At 34.9% G+C, this 20,759-nt stretch overlaps 1 protein-coding gene and 1 long non-coding RNA gene across 3 annotated transcripts in view; one reads left to right on the top strand and one right to left on the bottom strand.

Annotated features, from left to right (window-relative positions):
* Positions 1-20,759, bottom strand: part of LOC143260305 (uncharacterized) — a 237,903-nt gene that overhangs the window by 87,017 nt on the left and 130,127 nt on the right. The window lies entirely within an intron of this gene.
* The window catches only part of LOC117219137 (dipeptidase 1), a 287,674-nt gene that overhangs the window by 162,276 nt on the left and 104,639 nt on the right, over positions 1-20,759 (top strand). The window contains exons 4-5 of the mRNA XM_033468054.2: positions 1,340-1,620; positions 2,700-2,856. Of these exons, the coding sequence (XP_033323945.1) occupies positions 1,340-1,620; positions 2,700-2,856 (438 nt within the window). The remainder of the gene's footprint in view (positions 1-1,339; positions 1,621-2,699; positions 2,857-20,759) is intronic.

Below are 20,759 nucleotides of genomic sequence, written 5' to 3'. Positions count from 1 at the left end.
GCCGCAGAACTGTTAATTCAATTTTGTAGCATTCCCATTCTGCCATTGTGAACTGGTTGATGCGATAGCCATCTAACCATTTTGCAGTAGTACATCGAATTTACAAATGAAATTAAATACGGTAGAATCTGTTTTATTTGGATCGAGTCATGGTCAGCATCGGTTATCCGCAATCACGACCGGGCCTCTATTATCCGATCGCATCTCTTTCATATCCAAACTTGAAATCATATCGATGCGAGGACGTGCCTCTATTATCCGAACTGTTCGAAATGAACAACTGTTCCGTTGTGCAAAATTTTGCTTCGAAAAATCGTCATTAAGTCGTAACGAGTTAAATACATTAATTGAGCTATTGCATCCTCGACATCCATTTTGAAGATCAACTTAATCCTTGGTGGATGATGTCTGCACGTTGTGGCCCCGATAAATGCTTCAAAATTTATTGCACGAATACTTTAACTTGACTATCTAGTTTCTGGCAATATAAATTAACATTTTCGCATGTTTCATTCAGCTCTGTGAAAAATTAACGTGCAAATATTAAACATACAGAGTTATATTTTTGACTTTAAAGAGAGCTATGGAAGATATCAAAAATCATGCTTGCCAGCATCGTACAATACTGATCGTGTAGAAAGCCATCGACAATTGAAAATCGTCCCTAAACAATTTACCTCATACATAATATACATAATACATAATATACTAAATACGAATGTTAATCATGCCTTCTAAATCGAAACCAAAAATTCTCTCTCTCTCTCTCTCTCTCTCTCTCTCTCTTCTATTATCAAAATATAGAACCCCACCATTAGGAAGCCTCGTCTCCTTCTCGTATTTATATTATATTATACTGTTACGTTATACCAATTTTAATAAAGAGACAACAAAAATATAGATATTCATACATTATTATCAATAAATGTCTGTTCTTACTGCGAGTCCGCAAGCATCCCACGTGGGTACTTTCGTTTCAGAAGTTCACGCGTGTAGTGCCAAGTTAAGAAAATGGGACGAGCATAGCTGAAATTAAAATTCATCGTCTTGAATCTATGACCGCCACTGCGCCTGCGAAAGAAATCGTAGCGTAAGCTGTTAAGCGTGAAAGTAGTAGTATTAACAATAGTTATTATATTGTTATATAATAACAATATAATATATAATATATATAACAATATAACATATAATACATATATATAACAATATAATATATAATACATATATATAACAATATAATATATAATACATATATATAATATATATGTTATAGTATTAACAAATTAAAAATAACAATTAATCCAGTATTAACAATAGCAACTCGCTATTTTTGTTGCAGACGACGTGCCTAACAGAACTGCCAGACGTGGCACCGTGCAACGGCACAGTGCGACTGCCACCGCCCTGCGAAGACTCCCCTAGCAGCGGAAGCAGCAAAGATTGCAGGGAAGAAAGTCCTCGTAGAAGATGCCGTGTCTTAGCGCCAATCCTGTTGCTAGTTGCGGCTCTGCTTCTCGGAGGACTTTGTCTACCGTTACTTCTACAATCCGCGCCTGTTACACACCAGCAAAGGCTGGACGTGATCAGGAGGATTCTCACTGAAGTGCCTCTGATCGATGGGTAAGATCCATTGAATTATTGAAGACGCGATTGGAAAAGAAGAAAGCGAGGAACGTCCATTTTTCCTGATTTCATGTGTCGTGGAGCATTTTGTTCGCGATGATTCTCTAGTGGACGAGTGGAGGAGGATCAGGCGGAATTATTATAATAGTTGCACCGAAGAACACATTTTGCGCTAAACGCGCCTAATATATGTTGATTTATAACAATGACGAGATTGGATTGATTTAAACTTCGTACGAATTCTATTATAATATACGTTTGGATGAAAAAGTATGTCTAAAAATTTCTCATCGAATCACTTTTATTTTTATTTATTTATTACCATTCATTTCAACAGGGTGTCTCAAAATTATGTTATTTCTGGGAAATAAGGGATTCCTGAGGTCATTTGATGTAACTTTTTCCTTAGCGAAAATGCAATCCGTGGCTTTGTTTACGAGTTATTAACGAAAAACATGGGCCAATGAGAGGCGAACTCGACTGACGCAAGGTGGACCGGTAAAATAAGCGAAACCGAGCTTCGGCCGTTCGTTGGCTCGGCTGACGCAAGGCGACCGAGCTCGCCTCTCATTGGTCAGTGTTTTTCCATAATAACTCGTAAACAAAGCCGCGGATTGCATTTTCGCTGAGGAAAAAGTTACTTCAAATAGCCTCAGGAATCCCTCATTCCCCAAAAATAACATAATTTTGGGACATATATATATACAATATATTAATATATATTAATATAATAATATATATAATATTATATATTATAATATTAATAACAGTGAACGAAAAAATCAAAATCCAGTCATCTTAATTGTAATAAATATTAAATACTTCTTATTTAAAAACTTATTTCATAATAATTAAATTAAACAAGTTAAAAATGCTTCGGAATAAAATATTGTGTTATAAATTCGAACTTATCGATTTCCGCTGGAATTGCTGTCACAAAAATTTCTTACCATGGAATGTTTATAATTTTTAACGAGACTTCGATTATAAATTTCAGTTTCCGCGTGACGTAATGGAGTTTTGAACTGCATTCACAACCGAATAATTTCCAACCGTTCCGTGCACTTTTGTTTCAGGCACAACGATTTGCCCTGGAACGTCAGAAAGTTCGTACACAATCAGCTCGGCGAGGTTAATCTGAGCAGCGACCTCGGCAGGGTTGATCCTTGGGCCAGATCAACCTGGAGTCACACAGACATTCCTAGATTACGTGCCGGTCTTGTCGGTGCACAGGTGAGCGCAATATAACATTCCAGCCCCTCTGCCTTTTTCACTCATCTCTAATTGTAATTTAACTCGCCGGGACGCAATCTCTTCGTTTAATTACGCCGAGTTAATTTAGCATTATTGTTTCGTGGTTTCTATAAACTTTATAACCAGCCCGTGACACTACGCACTATCCCCTTTGAACGCGTCTCCTGAATCAGGATTCCACACAGTTTCGAATCGTTGGTAGGAAATTAAAAGCCAATTAGCGAAATAGACCGGCGAATATTATTTTATTTTGCGTTTGGATAACTTATATTTAACAGCAACAATAAACGCGGTATCTTCGTCATATAAAAAATTCTCACGTGCAGAGATGTAATGATGTAAACGTTAATAATAATTGAATATCAGAATTATGTAAAACTAAAGTAAAACAAGGAAAGTAATCAAAAAGTGTGTAAAAGCGATGTTAATATTTGATAACTTGAATATATTTATTGCTTGAATATATGATTTATAACTTACCCATTTAACTGTGTTTCTTTTTAGAGATTTTATGAATCATGTACACAGAAAATCAAATGCGTTAATAATTTTTTTAATAATTCTGTTGGAAAAATTTAGACGATTCTAAATAATAATAGCCGTTAATAAAGAAAGGACAAATCAGATGCAAAAGTCCAAGACTCTTATTTTCGTACCATACTAAACGATTGACAATGTTTAATACAGTAAGAACAGACTTATGACATAAATAAAATAAAAGGAAATAATTCAATTTCGATTTTTTAAAATCTTATTAATAGATTGCGGATTTTATGCGCATTTATTTTATTTAAAATTGAGTAATTGTAATTTAAGATAGTAACCAGATAAAAAGAATTTTAAAATGTCAGTATACTATTGTTAATGTATTAATATTATTAAATAACGAAATATCCGTAGCTTAATTATTAACAAAAGAACATTATTAAATACGTATTTGCATACAAGTAAGTATTGAAACTGTCATATAAAAAATTGCGAAGAAAAACAAAGAGCATAAATAAATATATTAAAGAATAATATGAAAAGTACTGTTATTAATTACTAAATAAATTCTTCTACACAATAACCGAATTACTTAGTCAACAAGCTAATTAAATTTAACTAACAACGCTGTTAATGTTACTAACGTTACTAGAAATGAATAATAAATATAAATTACGTCGAATGGCTAACACTTCGTCTTCACCAGCGGGCCAATCCTTTGTTCGGAAACGCGCCTCTAGAGCCGCGAATGACGTTCCGAGGTCTTGCTTTTCCCGTCGAATCTGCACGCAATAGAACGCCGAAATGCGCTTCGGAAATTACGATTACACCGGCGTATTGTGTATCCGCGGTGGCTGTGCTTCCTAAGCATTTGAATTTCGCTTTGGGAATAATATTGGCAAGATTAGCGGCCGTTTAATGGCACCGATGCCGTGAACTTTCGATCGAAACTATTCGGTCGGTTTCAGGAGTAGCATATCGGTAAATCCCAGGCAAGTTTATGCCTGGCGCCCTGCGGGAGGGCCGGTGAATTAAATTCAAAGGGAACCTGTCGGAACCAAGGGAAACAGAAACTGTTTGGAAACATTCCCACCGCGGCTCTACGAAATCACGGGAATCTGGTGGCTAAATTGAATGCATAATTACAAACAGTTCTGACCGAAAAATTCCAATGATGTTACTACGTTCCATCGGGCATCGAAACCTCGTCCGCATTATTTCAAACCAGGGGTTGAAAACGATTACGATGTCGGTTTCGGTTCTTGGAAATTAAAGATTGTTTAACTTCATTATATGAAACGTATGTCTGTCCTCTTTTAATCATTTTAATAAGCTGTTTTGTTTATTGCGATAACTTCGTTTTTACAATACCAAATTTTGAACTTTTATATAGTATGAAATTTTGAAACTTTTTAACGGTATCAAATTTTTAACTTTTTCGTAAAATAAAAAAAGGAATTATTCCATAGTAACGGATCCGACAATAATTGTTAACCAATTAAATAGCTAGTATTTTTATGATATTTTCAGAAACAGCTGAAAGAAATTTCATTTTGTTTTTTATTTATTTTCGACGTTCTAATCTCCCTTGGTAACTCGGTCTTCCTGATTTTTGCGGATTTCCATGTTTTCGTCCCCCTCGGGGCCATATCAAACGGTCGATGACGTCGTGGATCGATGATGCCACTTCATTTTCCCCGGAAATATTCTGCTTTCTCAATAGAAAATGAAATCTCCACTCTATCTTCCTTTTGTGGCTTCATTACGTAACTTCGTTAGATTTTCTTTCAATTCTTTAGTTTCCAAAATAAGTAGACAAATATCTAGAAAATATGAGAGAATTTTAAACATTGTTTGAACGTTGTAAATGTCTTATAATTCCATCGAAATTTATAGACTTCCACAGTTAAAGTACAAGCATTTTTTAAATTGAAAATCAGTATTTAAAACCTTTTGTTATGCATGATAAACTATTATTGCAAAGTATAATGTAACTATCAAGATAGTTCAGTTTTATTTAAAATATATTGCAATTAATATTTAATGGTTTACAACGTATATTACAATTAATATTTAATTGTTTATAAAATATGTTAGAATTAATTATTTAAAAATATATTGCACGAATCCACACTTGTTTAAAATTTAAATGCAAATTAAAAACCTTACAATTATTTTCTTTATAATTTATTTTAAATTAAGTGAAAGAAATACATCTATTTGTAATATCGTTAACGAATGAAAAGCTGATAATCGAACATGTATAATCAAACTTTCCCATACGAAGGCTTATCGTCTGAAAACAGAGTTAATTCGAAGTTTTTTGAAGTATATCGAACAGAATTTTATTTTTCCTCCGTCGATGTACGTTGGTTTAAAAAATTGGCCAATTAAAGACAAACGAAGTTTCTATTGTTCGATTGCTATTGTTTATGCTTTCGCTATTAAATTTTTCACACTTCTGGCAATCAAAGGGGACCTAACTCAAATACTGCAAGAAAGGGACCGTAATTGATAATTACGTTGTTTCCGTTTAATTGATTGTTGAATGGCGTATAATCAATGACGGGATTTGCTTATATTGTTCATTTCGTTACGTCAACAAACGTACCTAATTGACCCGGTGCCGTATATGTATATAACTATATATTTAGAGGAAAATTTGAGTGAAAATGAGGTGCTGTCGTGCTTGCAGAAAATTGTTCCGACGCATACCTCGAAATTGATATATGTTTATTGGCACGTAATTTAATTGGACATTATAATAGGAATGCTGTTTTAAACATCATTGAACAGCTCAACGATTGTTAGATTAACTCTTTGTGAAGTCGGTATTATAAAATTATTACAGAATAATATTGACAACATTAAAAGACAACACACATTATTTACAAGACAGCACACTTTATTATCCACTGCTACCATAAAAATTAACATCATTTCAGATTTCCGAATATTGCAATTTTTAAATGGCTATTTCTAGAGGATATTTCTAGTACATTTTTACCAACTATCAGCCATGTAAACAAAAAGAATGTTTAGAAGATAAGTGAACGTGATGAAAATATGTGTATTTTATCAATGAACATTGCAAAATAATGTACACATTGCTGAAACAGTGGTGATAAAATGTAATTGCAAAATTGCAATAGCAATAGCAAGAGAAATGTTAACGTTTTTTAAAAAATGGGTAATCATAGTTTAATTATTGTCATTATATCGCCCACTTGATTCTATAGGGGAATAACATTTCAAATATACCGTACGAATTTATGTACTCGAAATTTGTGCTAATCCTTTGTGCACCTGGTACTCCGAAGTATTGCATTCCGTAACGAATCAGCAATAAAATTACAATCATCCATTACAATTATTGAGATATAAATAAAATAGTTACCGAACAATTTGAGGTCTATTGTTGCATTTTCGTTTTACGAAAAGCAACGAAAACTGCAAGAACTTCTGATTGATTACCCTCTTTTATACAATAGAAAAAAAACGATATACATAATTATATTTCAAGCACATTTTACATATTGTATTGATTGTAGTAACTCGACAAATAATTTCAATCGACACCTAACATACAGCGCATACAATATGTACTGTAAAACACTAATTTTGCAAAAGGTTCGAGAAAATATAACGAAACGATAAATAAACTGAATCACAAAGAAACAAATGGTACCACAAAAGATATTGTTATTTTCGTATTTTCAATATTAAGCACATATGTTGCTTATTCAGTATCGAAACAAACATTTCAGGGTTAAGAAAAAATAAGAGAAGCAATCGCCAAATGAAAAAGAAAAAGATTATCAATAAAATATTTGCAAATCTTGATGACTGAACTCGAATACAAGTTTTAAATCGTGGTGCACAATTCACAGTTTAATGCTAACATCAATCAAACGACGAAATCCGGTAGCAAATCAAATGGCAGCTGAACCATTAGCTTTCACAATTTAGAATCAATCGAATAGATAACGTTGCTAATCGATTGAAATAATACGTTGAATAGTTTTGGACAGTTTTTAAATCGGGATGACCAATTATCAGCTTAATGCCAACAATTCGAAATCGATCAAACGACGAGATATAATAGTAAAGCAGAAGTTATCTAGACCATCAGCTTTTTAAATTTGGAATCAATGCAATAATAGAGGACGCTACTTATGAATTGAAACGACACTTTGAACAGTTTTGGCCGAGTTTTAAATCGAGCCCACAATTGACAGCTTAACGCCAACAATTCGACATCGATCAAACGATTAGATATGATAGTAAAGCAAAAGGTAGCTAAACCATTAGCTTTCTCAATTTAGAATCAATGCAATAATAGAGGACGCTATTTATGTATTGAAACGACACTTTGAACAGTTTTGGCCGAGTTTTAAATCGAGTCCACAACTGACAGCTTAATGCCAACAATTCGACATCGATCAAACGATGAGATATGATAGTAAAGCAAAAGGTAGCTAAACCATTAGCTTTCTCAATTTAGAATCAATGCAATAAAGATTGCTATTTATGAATTGACCTAATGCTTTGAATAGTTCTGGAGGGTCTAGATGCACAGTTAACAAATTAATGTTATCAATCCAAACTCAATCGAGAACAACGGTATACCGTAGCTAGATAGCTAAACCATTAGCTTTCTCAATTTAGAATCAATGCAGTAAAGATTGCTATTTATGAATTGACCTAATGCTTTGCATAGTTCTGGAGGGTCTAGATGCACAGTTAACAAATTAATGTTATCAATCCAAACTCATTCGAACAACGGGATACCGTGGCTAGGTAGATAAACCATTAGCTTTCTCAATTTATAATCAATGCAATAATAGAGGACGCTATTTATGTATTGAAACGACACTTTGAACAGTTTTGGCCGAGTTTTAAATCGAGTCCACAACTGACAGCTTAATGCCAACAATTCGACATCGATCAGACGATGAGATATGATAGTAAAGCAAAAGGTAGCTAAACCATTAGCTTTCTCAATTTAGAATCAATGCAATAAAGATTGCTATTTATGAATTGACCTAATGCTTTGAATAGTTCTGGAGGGTCTAGATGCACAGTTAACAAATTAATGTTATCAATCCAAACTCAATCGAGAACAACGGTATACCGTAGCTAGATAGCTAAACCATTAGCTTTCTCAATTTAGAATCAATGCAGTAAAGATTGCTATTTATGAATTGACCTAATGCTTTGCATAGTTCTGGAGGGTCTAGATGCACAGTTAACAAATTAATGTTATCAATCCAAACTCATTCGAACAACGGGATACCGTGGCTAGGTAGATAAACCATTAGCTTTCTCAATTTATAATCAATGCAATAATAGAGGACGCTATTTATGTATTGAAACGACACTTTGAACAGTTTTGGCCGAGTTTTAAATCGAGTCCACAACTGACAGCTTAATGCCAACAATTCGACATCGATCAGACGATGAGATATGATAGTAAAGCAAAAGGTAGCTAAACCATTAGCTTTCTCAATTTAGAATCAATGCAATAAAGATTGCTATTTATGAATTGACCTAATGCTTTGAATAGTTCTGGAGGGTCTAGATGCACAGTTAACAAATTAATGTTATCAATCTAAACTCAATCGAATAACGGGATACCGTGGCTAGGTAGCTAAACCATTAGCTTTCTCAATTTAGAATCAATGCAATAAAGATTGCTATTTATGAATTGACCTAATGCTTTGAATAGTTCTGGAGGGTCTAGATGCACAGTTAACAAATTAATGTTATCAATCCAAACTCAATCGAACAACGGGATACCGTGGCTAGGTAGCTAAACCATTAGCTTTCTCAATTTAGAATCAATGCAGTAAAGATTGCTATTTATGAATTGACCTAATGCTTTGCATAGTTCTGGAGAGGGTCTAGATGCACAGTTAACAAATTAATGTTATCAATCCAAACTCAATCGAGAACAACGGTATACCGTAGCTAGATAGCTAAACCATTAGCTTTCTCAATTTAGAATCAATGCAATAAAGATTGCTATTTATGAATTGACCTAATGCTTTGCATAGTTCTGGAGGGTCTAGATGCACAGTTAACAAATTAATGTTATCAATCCAAACTCAATCGAGAACAACGGTATACCGTAGCTAGATAGCTAAACCATTAGCTTTCTCAATTTAGAATCAATGCAATAAAGATTGCTATTTATGAATTGACCTAATGCTTTGCATAGTTCTGGAGGGTCTAGATGCACAGTTAACAAATTATAATGTTATCAATCCAAACTCAATCGAACAACGGGATACCGTGGCTAGGTAGCTAAACCATTAGCTTTCTCAATTTAGAATCAATGCAAACGTTATTTATGAATCGATCTAATACCTTGAACAGCGATCACGTGATCATTCCGGCGAAAACGGGATGGGATGACGTTTCGCCCGCGATTCTCTTCTCCCGCGAGTGTTGTTTTTCAATGGAAATCCAGTCGGCGGCCCGAGATCTTCCAGCGACTGTCTTTCCGTTGCACATGTCCCGATGAACTGCGATTGTTGAAACGGGTCAACAAGTGAGTACTAACTCTTATCTGACCTAGAGATCCTGTTCGTGCCGTCGGTGCTTGCCATCTTCGGTAAGATATTGGTAATCGACAGATATGGATAGGGGTCGGGTGGGGCGAGAAGAGCGAGTCGGAGAAAAGAGGAGAGCGGATTGCGAAGGACGGAGGGTATAGACGACTGTCGGTCCCTGGACTGGCTCGTATATAACCTGCAGAAACCAATCGAGAGTGGTGTGTGCAGCAACTCGAACAGAGTATTTTTACTCGGCCGCCAGAAAATCGAGTTCTTTGATCTCGCGTAACGAGGCGGCTTTTAATCTGATCCGGGAGATAGTTAGTAAATCCCTTTTGAGATCTTTAATGAGTCAATAGACCGGGGGCACGTAGCTGCACGACCTTTCGACGATTCCAGCCGACCATCGCAGAAGTGGCTCCTTTTCAAGGTGACTTTTCCCATTACCGACGCGACGTAAGCTCTGCCCTCCTACGCGGCAACGTGTCACTTCCGCTTCAGCCCCAGATCGGAATAGCATCTTTGACAACGCTTCATCGTACTCCCACGATGTTCACGTTAACTAGCATAACCTTTGTTCTCGAGCGCCTGGCACGGCGCGTCGGTTATTTGAAGCTATTATGTGAAGCTTTCTCGACGGTCCGCTCGATAGATGGAAATGATTTAAAACGGTTCCGATTGTCTTTGCGATCAGTTCTCTTTTTCGTGTTCAAACTTTTGCTGGCTGTTTTGAAATTGAATGGAGCCCCGCCTCTTCTTGTAGCTGTAGTATGAATTAATTATTAGATTGTCTGAATAAGCTGATGAATAGACTGCGGATTTTACTGCACAACGAAGACTGTCTAAGTTGATTTCAGGGATCGTAAATCTATTGTGAATGTCTTTCCTGTTTTAATCATTTCAATAAGTTGTACGCGATGCAAAAATGTTCTCATGCTTTTTCTGAAATACATAAAATTTGACTGCGTCAAATTTGTACCGATGCGCGTTTTATGAGAATAATTTCCGACTCGATCCAATACATAACATTAGAATTTAGAGAATAGTTTTGATACGAGATCATTTTAATATGAGTTAAATATAATTTTCTAATCATTCATCTATTATGAATTGATCAACATTCTAGTACTGTAACTTGTTTCTTAAAAATGTTTGGAATGCTAGAATGTAGCCCAATCTATCATAGATAGATAATGATTTGTAATACGTTTTAAATTATTATTATATTATTATTCCAGAAATTTTCTCTAAGTATTTGAGATCGATGTATTTGTACGAATATATTGCTATAAAATTTCGTGAAAACAAAAAGAGTCAACAGTTATTCATATTATCATCCGAATAATTTTACCATTTCTATTCGAATAATTTATACGAATCATTTACTCAAATAATTTGTTCGAATAATTATTTATACGATTCATTCTTTATTCGAATAATAATCGTTCGAATAAATAGATAGAATAATATACAACGAAAAATGGATAATCGTTGTTGGTATAAAATCTTCGACTAAAAAGTATTCATTGGGATAATTGTCTCAGATAAATAGTAATTTGATGCAATTCGAATAATGCTCAACTCTGGTACAATCGAACTTATCCGCGTAATAATCTAATATTACAGAAAACCGCTGAAAGTAGAAGCAATAAAAATTAGTCGATAGGAATCGCGCAGGAATTTCTCGAACGAATGCAGGAAATATTCACGATCGCGTTCTCAATGCTTCCCTAATTGTAAGTCCAATTTGTAATTACTATGCCGGTTGATGGTATGTTTCGAAGGCCAGGAATGCGGGGTTCCCGTAAAAAACGAACGCGCAAGATTTCCGAACGCCTCCGACAAAGAAAGGCGTCGCATTTCCATATAATTGACTTCACCGCTAATTATGAAGTCCGTCAACGTACATTATCGAACCAGTATATCTTGCGCAATTTCCCTCAGAGAACCAATTCAATCCCACGAACAGAATGCCGGGACTCGATGAATTTACCATTGTAATCGCTTTTTTCCCTTTCATCCTTCTTGCCCGCTCCTTCTTTCGCCATAGAACTCGTTCCCATTTGCATGCGATTGAATGCATGTAAAAACTTTATTCGTTTCGAATCAACACCATCGGAGAAAGAAGCCTACGAGAATTATGCGAAATTAGGGCACCGGGCTCGCTATAAAAGGCGTAATCAAATTAGCCCGACAAATTTCAGCGATTGATCTTTTCGCGGTAGCCTGAAGGCATTTTCTCCAGCTCGATTCAGTACGTGCTTTGTTCACGAAAAACTTACGTCTGTTATTACTAGATCTCTCTCGCGCGGGTTTTATGCATTTATGACAAAATTGAATAGGTCAGATACGAGATTGCTAAGCCGTTCGAGGAATTCGAGGATATTGTTTCGTTATTTCCAACTTAATACAATTACTAAAAGAGGAATTCGTGTTTCTTGTAATTAACTTAGACGATTTTTATTTATTATATATTTTATTTTATTACAAAATTCACTTCGACCACTTGTATAATAATTTGTCAGACTCACGATGAAGATTTTCAATAGAATCAAATATTTCAATACAACTAAATACGTATGTTATTAGTTTTTGTTGAATCGAAATTTAAATCGATTTTTTCTCTTATCCAGATTTAGCCATTATAGAAAATCTTTACAACATAAAAAAATCTGTACAACACGTCAAATAGTATATCGACATTATCAAGTGCTTTTCAGCATTCTATTGTTTCAAGTCACATATAGTCGTTTCTAGCGATAAATGTGTCAAATCGAAAGTCTAGACATCAAAATCTGTGAAGTATACAAATCTCTGAATACTCTGAATATACATAGAGAAATGTTTACAGCGGCAGTGTCTCAGCAATCTACTGTTTGTTCGAAGCACAGTAGTAATCACCGCGAAAGTATAATGTTCACGAGGACGTGTCAGCCAGCTAATAACGAACTAATTATCCGTTCCCTTGTGGCAGGACGCTCGAACTACCCTAAAATTTGTGAGGCTATTCCTTCTGCGATGGTCATTTCTCTCCTTCTATCCAATTCCAGGGTGGATATTAATGACTCTCGGAGCGCGTTCCGTGACAGAAGTAAGCCAATTCAGATCTGGATCAATGACGACACCATAATCAGCAAAGCCCTCGGTAGAGCCATTCACTTAGCCCAGACCTGGTGCGGGCAATCGTGGCACTAATACGCCGCTACCAATACCTGAACATCCGTTTCGCTCTCACACTGTCTCTTCCCTCGCACCTACAAAGTCTTTCTCTATCCGCATTTGTCACTGTCTCTCTCTCTCTCTCTCTCTCTCTCCATCTCTCTCATATCTCTCACTCTCGCACTCACACTCACTCTCTTATCTCTCTCTCTCTCTCTTATCTCTCTCTCTCTCTCTCTCTCTCTCATATCTCTCTCACACAAACACACTCTCCCGACGGCACACAACCTAACTACCGTCCTGTTCGCACCAATTCCGTGGCAACACGTATCACATACATTCGCACACGCGCACGGACACATGCAGGCACACATGCGCATCGATTCTCTCTCGGCGAGAGTACCTGGACTCTGCTTACGTTTGAGATTAGGTCATAGATTAAATGGTGCGGCGTCGTGTCAAGTGAGCCTGTTCCACGGGGAGGTGACCAAGTCGGAAGGAAACTCTGTTAAGAAACTTCGGTGTCTAGTGGAAAACGATCTTTGATGGCCAAGAATGCTTAACGCTGTCACGAAACTTTTTCGTCGTCGTTCGGTGTCACCCGGACGACCAAACTTCTCTGCAGCGCAATGTTTCTAATATTTTATTTCCCCTCCTTTCGAAGTCAATTTGATCCGGTCATTCCGCGTTGCTTTTTATTCCGACGCGGAACTTTTTTAATATTCTGCCCCTCCTTCTTGACCGGGACTCGTTTCTTGCTTTTGTCTAGTCGCGTCTCGCTTCCGCGGCTAATTTGATGTTGTTTCCAATTTACTATTTTAAAGCTGAATCATTTTGGTGGGAATGCTTCGTTGAACCCTCAGGGACGGCGTCGTCGACAGGATCAGGATGACGAATACAGTAAATTCTCCCTAATTGGCGATCAAATTGTGCACAAAAATGAACAATTTCGGAAGAGAATGTTTCAAAAACATTTAAAAATATTTTAGGCTCAAAAATGTTAAAATTGGCGGCATTGGCCACTTCGAAACATAATCGAATTTCCAAAAGATTTCCCCATGGTGAACTTTTTGTTTATCTGATATGAAAAAACGTCTAAGATTCTAAATTAGTATGAGTTTGGTTATAGCAGATACTAAAACAGAAGAAATAATCGGTAATTAAAGAAGTGGCGACATTTTGAAATTTAATTATCGATTTTTCCTATTAATTTTGCAATATTGGAAACCTAAAAATATGTCAAAAAGAAAAATTTTGGATTTACCTAGATTTTGAGATGTCATTGTCACCGTTATGGAAAACATACTTTCAAGAAAACCACGTTTAGAGTATTGCGATCTATTAATAATTTTGTTAGTCCACTTCCCGTGGTTCGAGAACAAACATACATATCAACAATTGTTTTCATCTTTCAACTTCAGGGATTGAAAACGTTACAAGAAACATCAAAAAATTTGCAAGAAAAGAGAGATACGCTATCGCGTATTTTCGTGGATTAATTCTTTGAAATTCATTTCAGAGAAAAATCTTTGCAGCTTATTGAAAATCCACAGTCTACTGAAACAAGAGAAAAATGTGAGAATCAACGAATATTAAATAAAAAATTTAACAGCCATTGGATTAAATATTGGATTAAAAATTAAATTCAACAGTATGAAAAAATTACACGAAACTTGATTGGATATTGATTTGAAGAGTCGAGGAGCAGGAAATGATTTCTAAGCAATCACGCGCAATATATATTTAGACTATGAATTTTCAGGTGCAGTATATGAAATCGATAAATGGTGAACACTCTCGCTAACAGAGTCTTATAAATTTGTTCAATATCGAAATCGCACATTTCCGCGGGAACCTAGATTTCGGTAAACTAATTCCTTTCGGCATTTTAAATTTTGCGCTTTTAAATATGAAATGAACAGCTTCGCGTGCGACAGAATTTTCTGTCCGCCCTCTGCATTCGAAGTTATCGGATTGCGACGGGAACGTTGATTACTTTCGATGTTTTCGTCGATCGAACTCGGTCCTTTCTGTCGCGAAATGTTTGCCCGGCGTCGATGGCAAAACATTCCGAGCGATTAGTCATAATGATCCAAAGCTAAGAGGCCACGTTCTCATTACGTATTCGGCCGGAGTCGCGGTGAATTTGAAACTTCGACAAGTTTGTACCGGTGCTATTTGAACTACGCGACGGAGTAAGGAGGGCAGCTAACGACTCTACCGAATGTCAATGGACCGCGACGTCGGTCCAAGGGAAACTTCGAGCATCGATTACCGACGCGATAATTACGCAGGTCTAAATGTTTATGTAGGTCACATTAACGTATCGTTCTTTTCGAACTAAGCGATCGAGTGCCGCCGGACCAAAGAGAAACCACCCGAAACGTCAAACGAACTTTACGTTGTTAAAACTACCCTTAAAAGTTCGCGCATTCAGGAACATCAAAAGAAACGATTTTTTTTCCAAAATATTCTCCTGTGAGCGTATTTGTCCTTACTTATATGTATATATTACTATTAAAATTTAAATTTCTATTAAAAATGTATCGTAATTCAAATTTATGATAAAACTTCGTTTGAATGAAATTTTACATAACAAATTTCTCTTTCAATCAATTTCACCACTATTTAAAATTAATTATGATGTAACTTTCTATTAGAAGTTCGATAAAACTGAATTTTCTGTTAGCAGTCTATTCTCTAATTTAAATTTATAATAAAAGTTCATTATAATATATATCAAATTTTATATTGAAAATTCATTGAAATTCAAAATAAAACTTCATTATAATTAAATTTTACATACAAAATTTATTACGATCAATTTCATCCCTATTGAAAATTAATTATGATGTAACTTTCTATTAGAAATTCGATAAAACTGAATTTTCTGTCAACAGTCTATTATAATTTAAATTTATAATGAAAGTTCATTACAGTTAAATTTTATATTGAAAATTTATTCAAATTCAAAATAAAACTTCATTATAGTTAAATTTTACATACACAATTTATTACGATCAATTTCATCTCTATTTGAAGTTAATTATGATGTAACTTTCTATTAGAAATTCGATAAAACTGAATTTTCTGTCAACAGTCTATTATAATTTACATTTATAATAAAAGTTCATTACAGTTAAATTTTATATTGAAAATTTATTCAAATTCAAAATGAAACTTCATTATAATTAAATTTTACATACAAAATTTATTACGATCAATTTCATCCCTGTATAAAATTAATTACAATCTAAATTTCTATTAAAAATTCAATAGAACTGAATTTTCTTTACGTCAGCTAGTGAAATTTTGTAAAACATTCTCAAATGTAGATGCACCTAGATTTTTCGTCTCTTAGAGTACGCAATCGCAAAAACAAGTTATCCGAAAATCTTGCGAAATAAGTGCATTCGGGCAGAGTGGATCAAAAATTCAAAGATTCTGAATGCAATGGGCAAAAGATTTCGCGAGAGACCGTTTCCGGTCGAAGAGAACCGGAAATAAATATTGACTTCGCCCAAAAAGTTTGTTTGTCAAAACAACTGCGGGGAAAAAATCTAATATTTACCGTCAAATTTAAAAGTCAATTGAACTTTATGGATCGACCGAATGAGAAGTCCTGTGGCGTAAAGCAAATAAAGAATCCTAAATTAAAAATTTCAAACTGCCTATAAAATACCGCGCCGTGGTGATTCAATGGTATGGAGCTCCGCGATTCGACCGACGAGGAAAATGGACTCTACTTTTTATTCACGGTGCATGCTAGACAAGAATCATATTCGTATATCCTGAAAAAAGTCCCATTAAAAACGTTGTCCACGGCAATACAATAATTCGAAAAATAAATAGAATGTAATATAATACAAAAACTTGTACGTTTTAATTCTTCTAAATAATTTCATCCTTTTTTTCTCAATTTCTGAATTTATGATGATAAAACTTATGTTATACTGACACGTATTTAGTTTAGAATTAAACTGAAATATCTAAAATCACTCCAAAATAAGTTGTCGATCGTTGAATATTTATTTTTGGCGATGTAACATATGCGTAAACTGAATTCCGTTCAGATCTAGATACTAAACTTTATTCGTGCTCTTTTAATTAACTAAATTGCTTTGGTTTCGAGGTATTTTTCGGAACGGTAGTTAGACAGTCAACATGTCAACTCGCATTTCTTCGATAGAATCTCGAACGCTCTCCGAGACTCGGCTACAAAGACCAGATGATATGCAATTACTGCATTCTAATCAACAGTTCCGTCGAATTCAGTGACATGTCGATTTACGCGCGTATCAAAGCATCGATGCACAACTATATAGTTTCGCAGGTTGCTAATGAGTAAAGTTCCGCTACTCAGAGAAACTAATATATCGCAATCAAAGATATGGTAACCGTAACAGACGGAACTTAGACTTCGATATTTACGCAACTACGTAGAGAATGCACGTATATGTACACGTAGAGACGTATGCATTCGGAGATTGGCCTTGCGCGAATTATTAGCTTCAGCAGTAATTACAATTTGAAACTCGAGTGTTTAATTGTATGAATGTCTAAATTAACCCCAATGGGCGTGCCAATAGCGATCTGCTTTAGCTTGAATCACTGTCCGATACGGCACAGAACACTAGCTGTATTTTTATTGCTTTGTTCAATTGAAAATACATACAGATTGAGAAAGACGTGCAACAAATATTATTTCAAGAGGCTGGAGTTGGATTCGTCTTAGTAATTCTATTCGTTTGAAGATAATATGCCTGCATTGTTAAAGTCTTCCGATGTTTTAATTACTTCGTGTTTCATAAAGATCGGCAGTCGAACCATAAGTATTAGAATGATTTACAAGTGCGCGAAGAAAAATAATAGACGAAATAAATTATTCAATCGTACAACTTCCAATAATATTGTACGCAATGTTTCAATTTAATCGTGCATTTTCTTCCATCGATTTCAACTTTGTCTGAAATAGGGTGGAGCATTATTCAAATTGTTTCGAGTAAATATTTAATAAATTCTTTTTAGTGGAATATTTGATTTGAATATTCTAGTGGAATATTTGATTTGAATATTTGATTTTGAACGATTCGTCATAAATTATTCCATCTCATATTCGAATAAATTTTTCGAATGGAGATTGTGAAATTACTCGAATAGAGATTGTAAAATTATTTGAATATACAAATTCCAAAATTACTCGAACGAAGAAATCATTTGAATAATAATGTGAATAATTGTCGATTGTTTTTTGTTTTAGTACTTGTGAAATTATGAACTGTGAAAAAATCACTATATTCTACCATTTTCATTCAAATCGATTATTTTCCGTATGAATTTCTGTACGAATAAATTCTTATTCAAATAAAATCCTATTGGAATAAACTTTTATCTAGATACATTTTGATTTTATTGGATATTTATTCGACGATTTCGAACAAAGGTTTATCTCTTATCCATTTTATCGAATAATACTTTTCCAACTCTGGTCTCAAGGAGATTGCAACAGTTACAAAATTTACTTTTTGTACGAGCAGAAGAACGATGACCACAATTTCCGACTGTATTAAACTGGTCGAAGTTGTTTAAAATTCGATCGCGATACGAATTGAACATGATTTTAGAATAACACCTGGAATCCGAAACAAGTGTCTGCTCTCGGATCAAATTAACCAGAACGATGCTTGTGGGTTAATGACGTCCGCGACCAAAATGAGGCTGGAAATCTATGTCGACTGTGAAGCTCTCGCTTGAGTTCCATACAAAATGAATTTCAGGCACCGGTGCATCCAGGAAAATGAATGGGACGCCCGTCGAGCGATAGTAAACGCAAAAAATTTTCCGCTTAAGTACCGCGATCTGTGATCTAACTTGTTCGGAGCGGGTATCTCTTCGAGCTTCATTAATTCGAGATTTAAAATCGAAAATAAAAAAAGCCTGAAATTTCATTGTACGAATAACGAGAAAGCCGGGTTGAAAGAGATGACACGTGTCGATACGTCAATCACGGCTGGAGATCATTGGAATTCAGCCCGCGGAACACACATATCCCTTTTTACCTCTTGTGCACCTGCGGAATAGAAGCACCATCGTCATAGGGGCGTTATGCGCGCACACCGGGAGTGCAGCTGACGCTGTGCAAACAAAATTTCGATCGAACATTTAAATTATTTAGTTATTTATATACCCGACGATAAATCGCCGAAGGTGTCGTTTACGAGCGTTGCATCAAATTATTCCACGAAGAAATTAATTATCGCAGTTTAAGATTAGTCGATATTTGTTCGAATAATATTCGTTGTTCGACGCGATTCCGGGTCTCAATCCGTCCATAAAGCTCAATCTTTCGATATGACCGATTTCGCATCGATTGGGAATCTGAAAACGTTCCATACTTGTATAAATCAACGTTAAAAAATGTTCGAATGTTTCTGTATTTGCAGATTAACCAAATTATCTCGATGTAGATTTCTTTATGGATTCGTTATGTTATATTATTCATATTATATTAATGTAATAATAATGTATATTATTACATTATTATTACATAATATTATATATATATAATAATAATAATAATACATATAATAATATAATAACAATATGAATAATAGTAATACTAATAGTAATAATAATAATGTTTATTACGTCAACGGAGTGGGGCCTTTGTTACAGAAAATGTTAATTAAAAGATCAAAATCAATTCTTCTTACTTTGCACATTAATAATAGTAGTAATGATTAAAGTTCTCATGATTGATTGAAATTTGAAAGGATTTATAATAATCGACACTCTAAAGGTGTGAGATTACAATAAGTACATAGTGAAAGCATAAATTCTCAATTTAGCTGTCCCACAATTGAAGAAAAGACATTATTGTAGTGGAAAATTATTACCATCTCGATAGTTCGTTTTTCTGCTACACTTTCATTCAGCTAGTCCAATTGGGTAAAATATTTCTCAGAATTAATGCTTCCATTAGACAGCAGAAGCTCATAATACAGTATTCACCTCTAAACCCACCATATGCATAGCATGACCTTCCTGGGATGTAAACCAGCCTTAGGTGTAGTTAATGAAGCTGATCCTGGCTTGCCCCAATGTCTTCTTCCCTCCACGTTATTGTACACAGTCCACTTTCCATCGTCGGTAACAAACTGCTTCAAAAATGGTTCGTCGTTAATGCATTCGATTAAACTTTAACGCCATCGCATTCCCGAGATCTTGTAATATTGTTTGATCTAATCGCAGCTTATTTCGTTTCAAAGATAATTTTATGCTTGAAAAAGCTGTAAAAATTATTACCGACACATACGCTCCGTCCTTCTAAAAATGATTCTACCTGTGAGTTAAATCATGCACACAACCTGGCCATCAGGCCACTAATAATTTCACACAATAGATTTTCCAACAGTTTCGCACCGAAAGTAATTCATTTCATTAGACTGCTTCACTAAATGGGTCCTTTGTGCAATCGGCAGAGCATGAATGCCCACGGCACTTTAAATCTACTATGTAGATGTAATCTAATTTTTTCTTACTTTTTCTTCTTGCTTTTGTATTGTATCATTGCACATCATATTTTTATTGTACTCCTGCGACGACTATACAAATCTATTTTTTTTACTTCTTCTTCTGTAACAACAGTGTTTTTTACCCGTATACAAGACTAAATTATTA

The sequence above is a fragment of the Megalopta genalis genome, chromosome 11, assembly GCF_051020955.1.
Source record: "Megalopta genalis isolate 19385.01 chromosome 11, iyMegGena1_principal, whole genome shotgun sequence".
Classification (NCBI taxonomy): Eukaryota; Metazoa; Arthropoda; class Insecta; order Hymenoptera; family Halictidae; genus Megalopta; species Megalopta genalis.
This window is presented reverse-complemented; position numbering and strand designations above follow the sequence as displayed.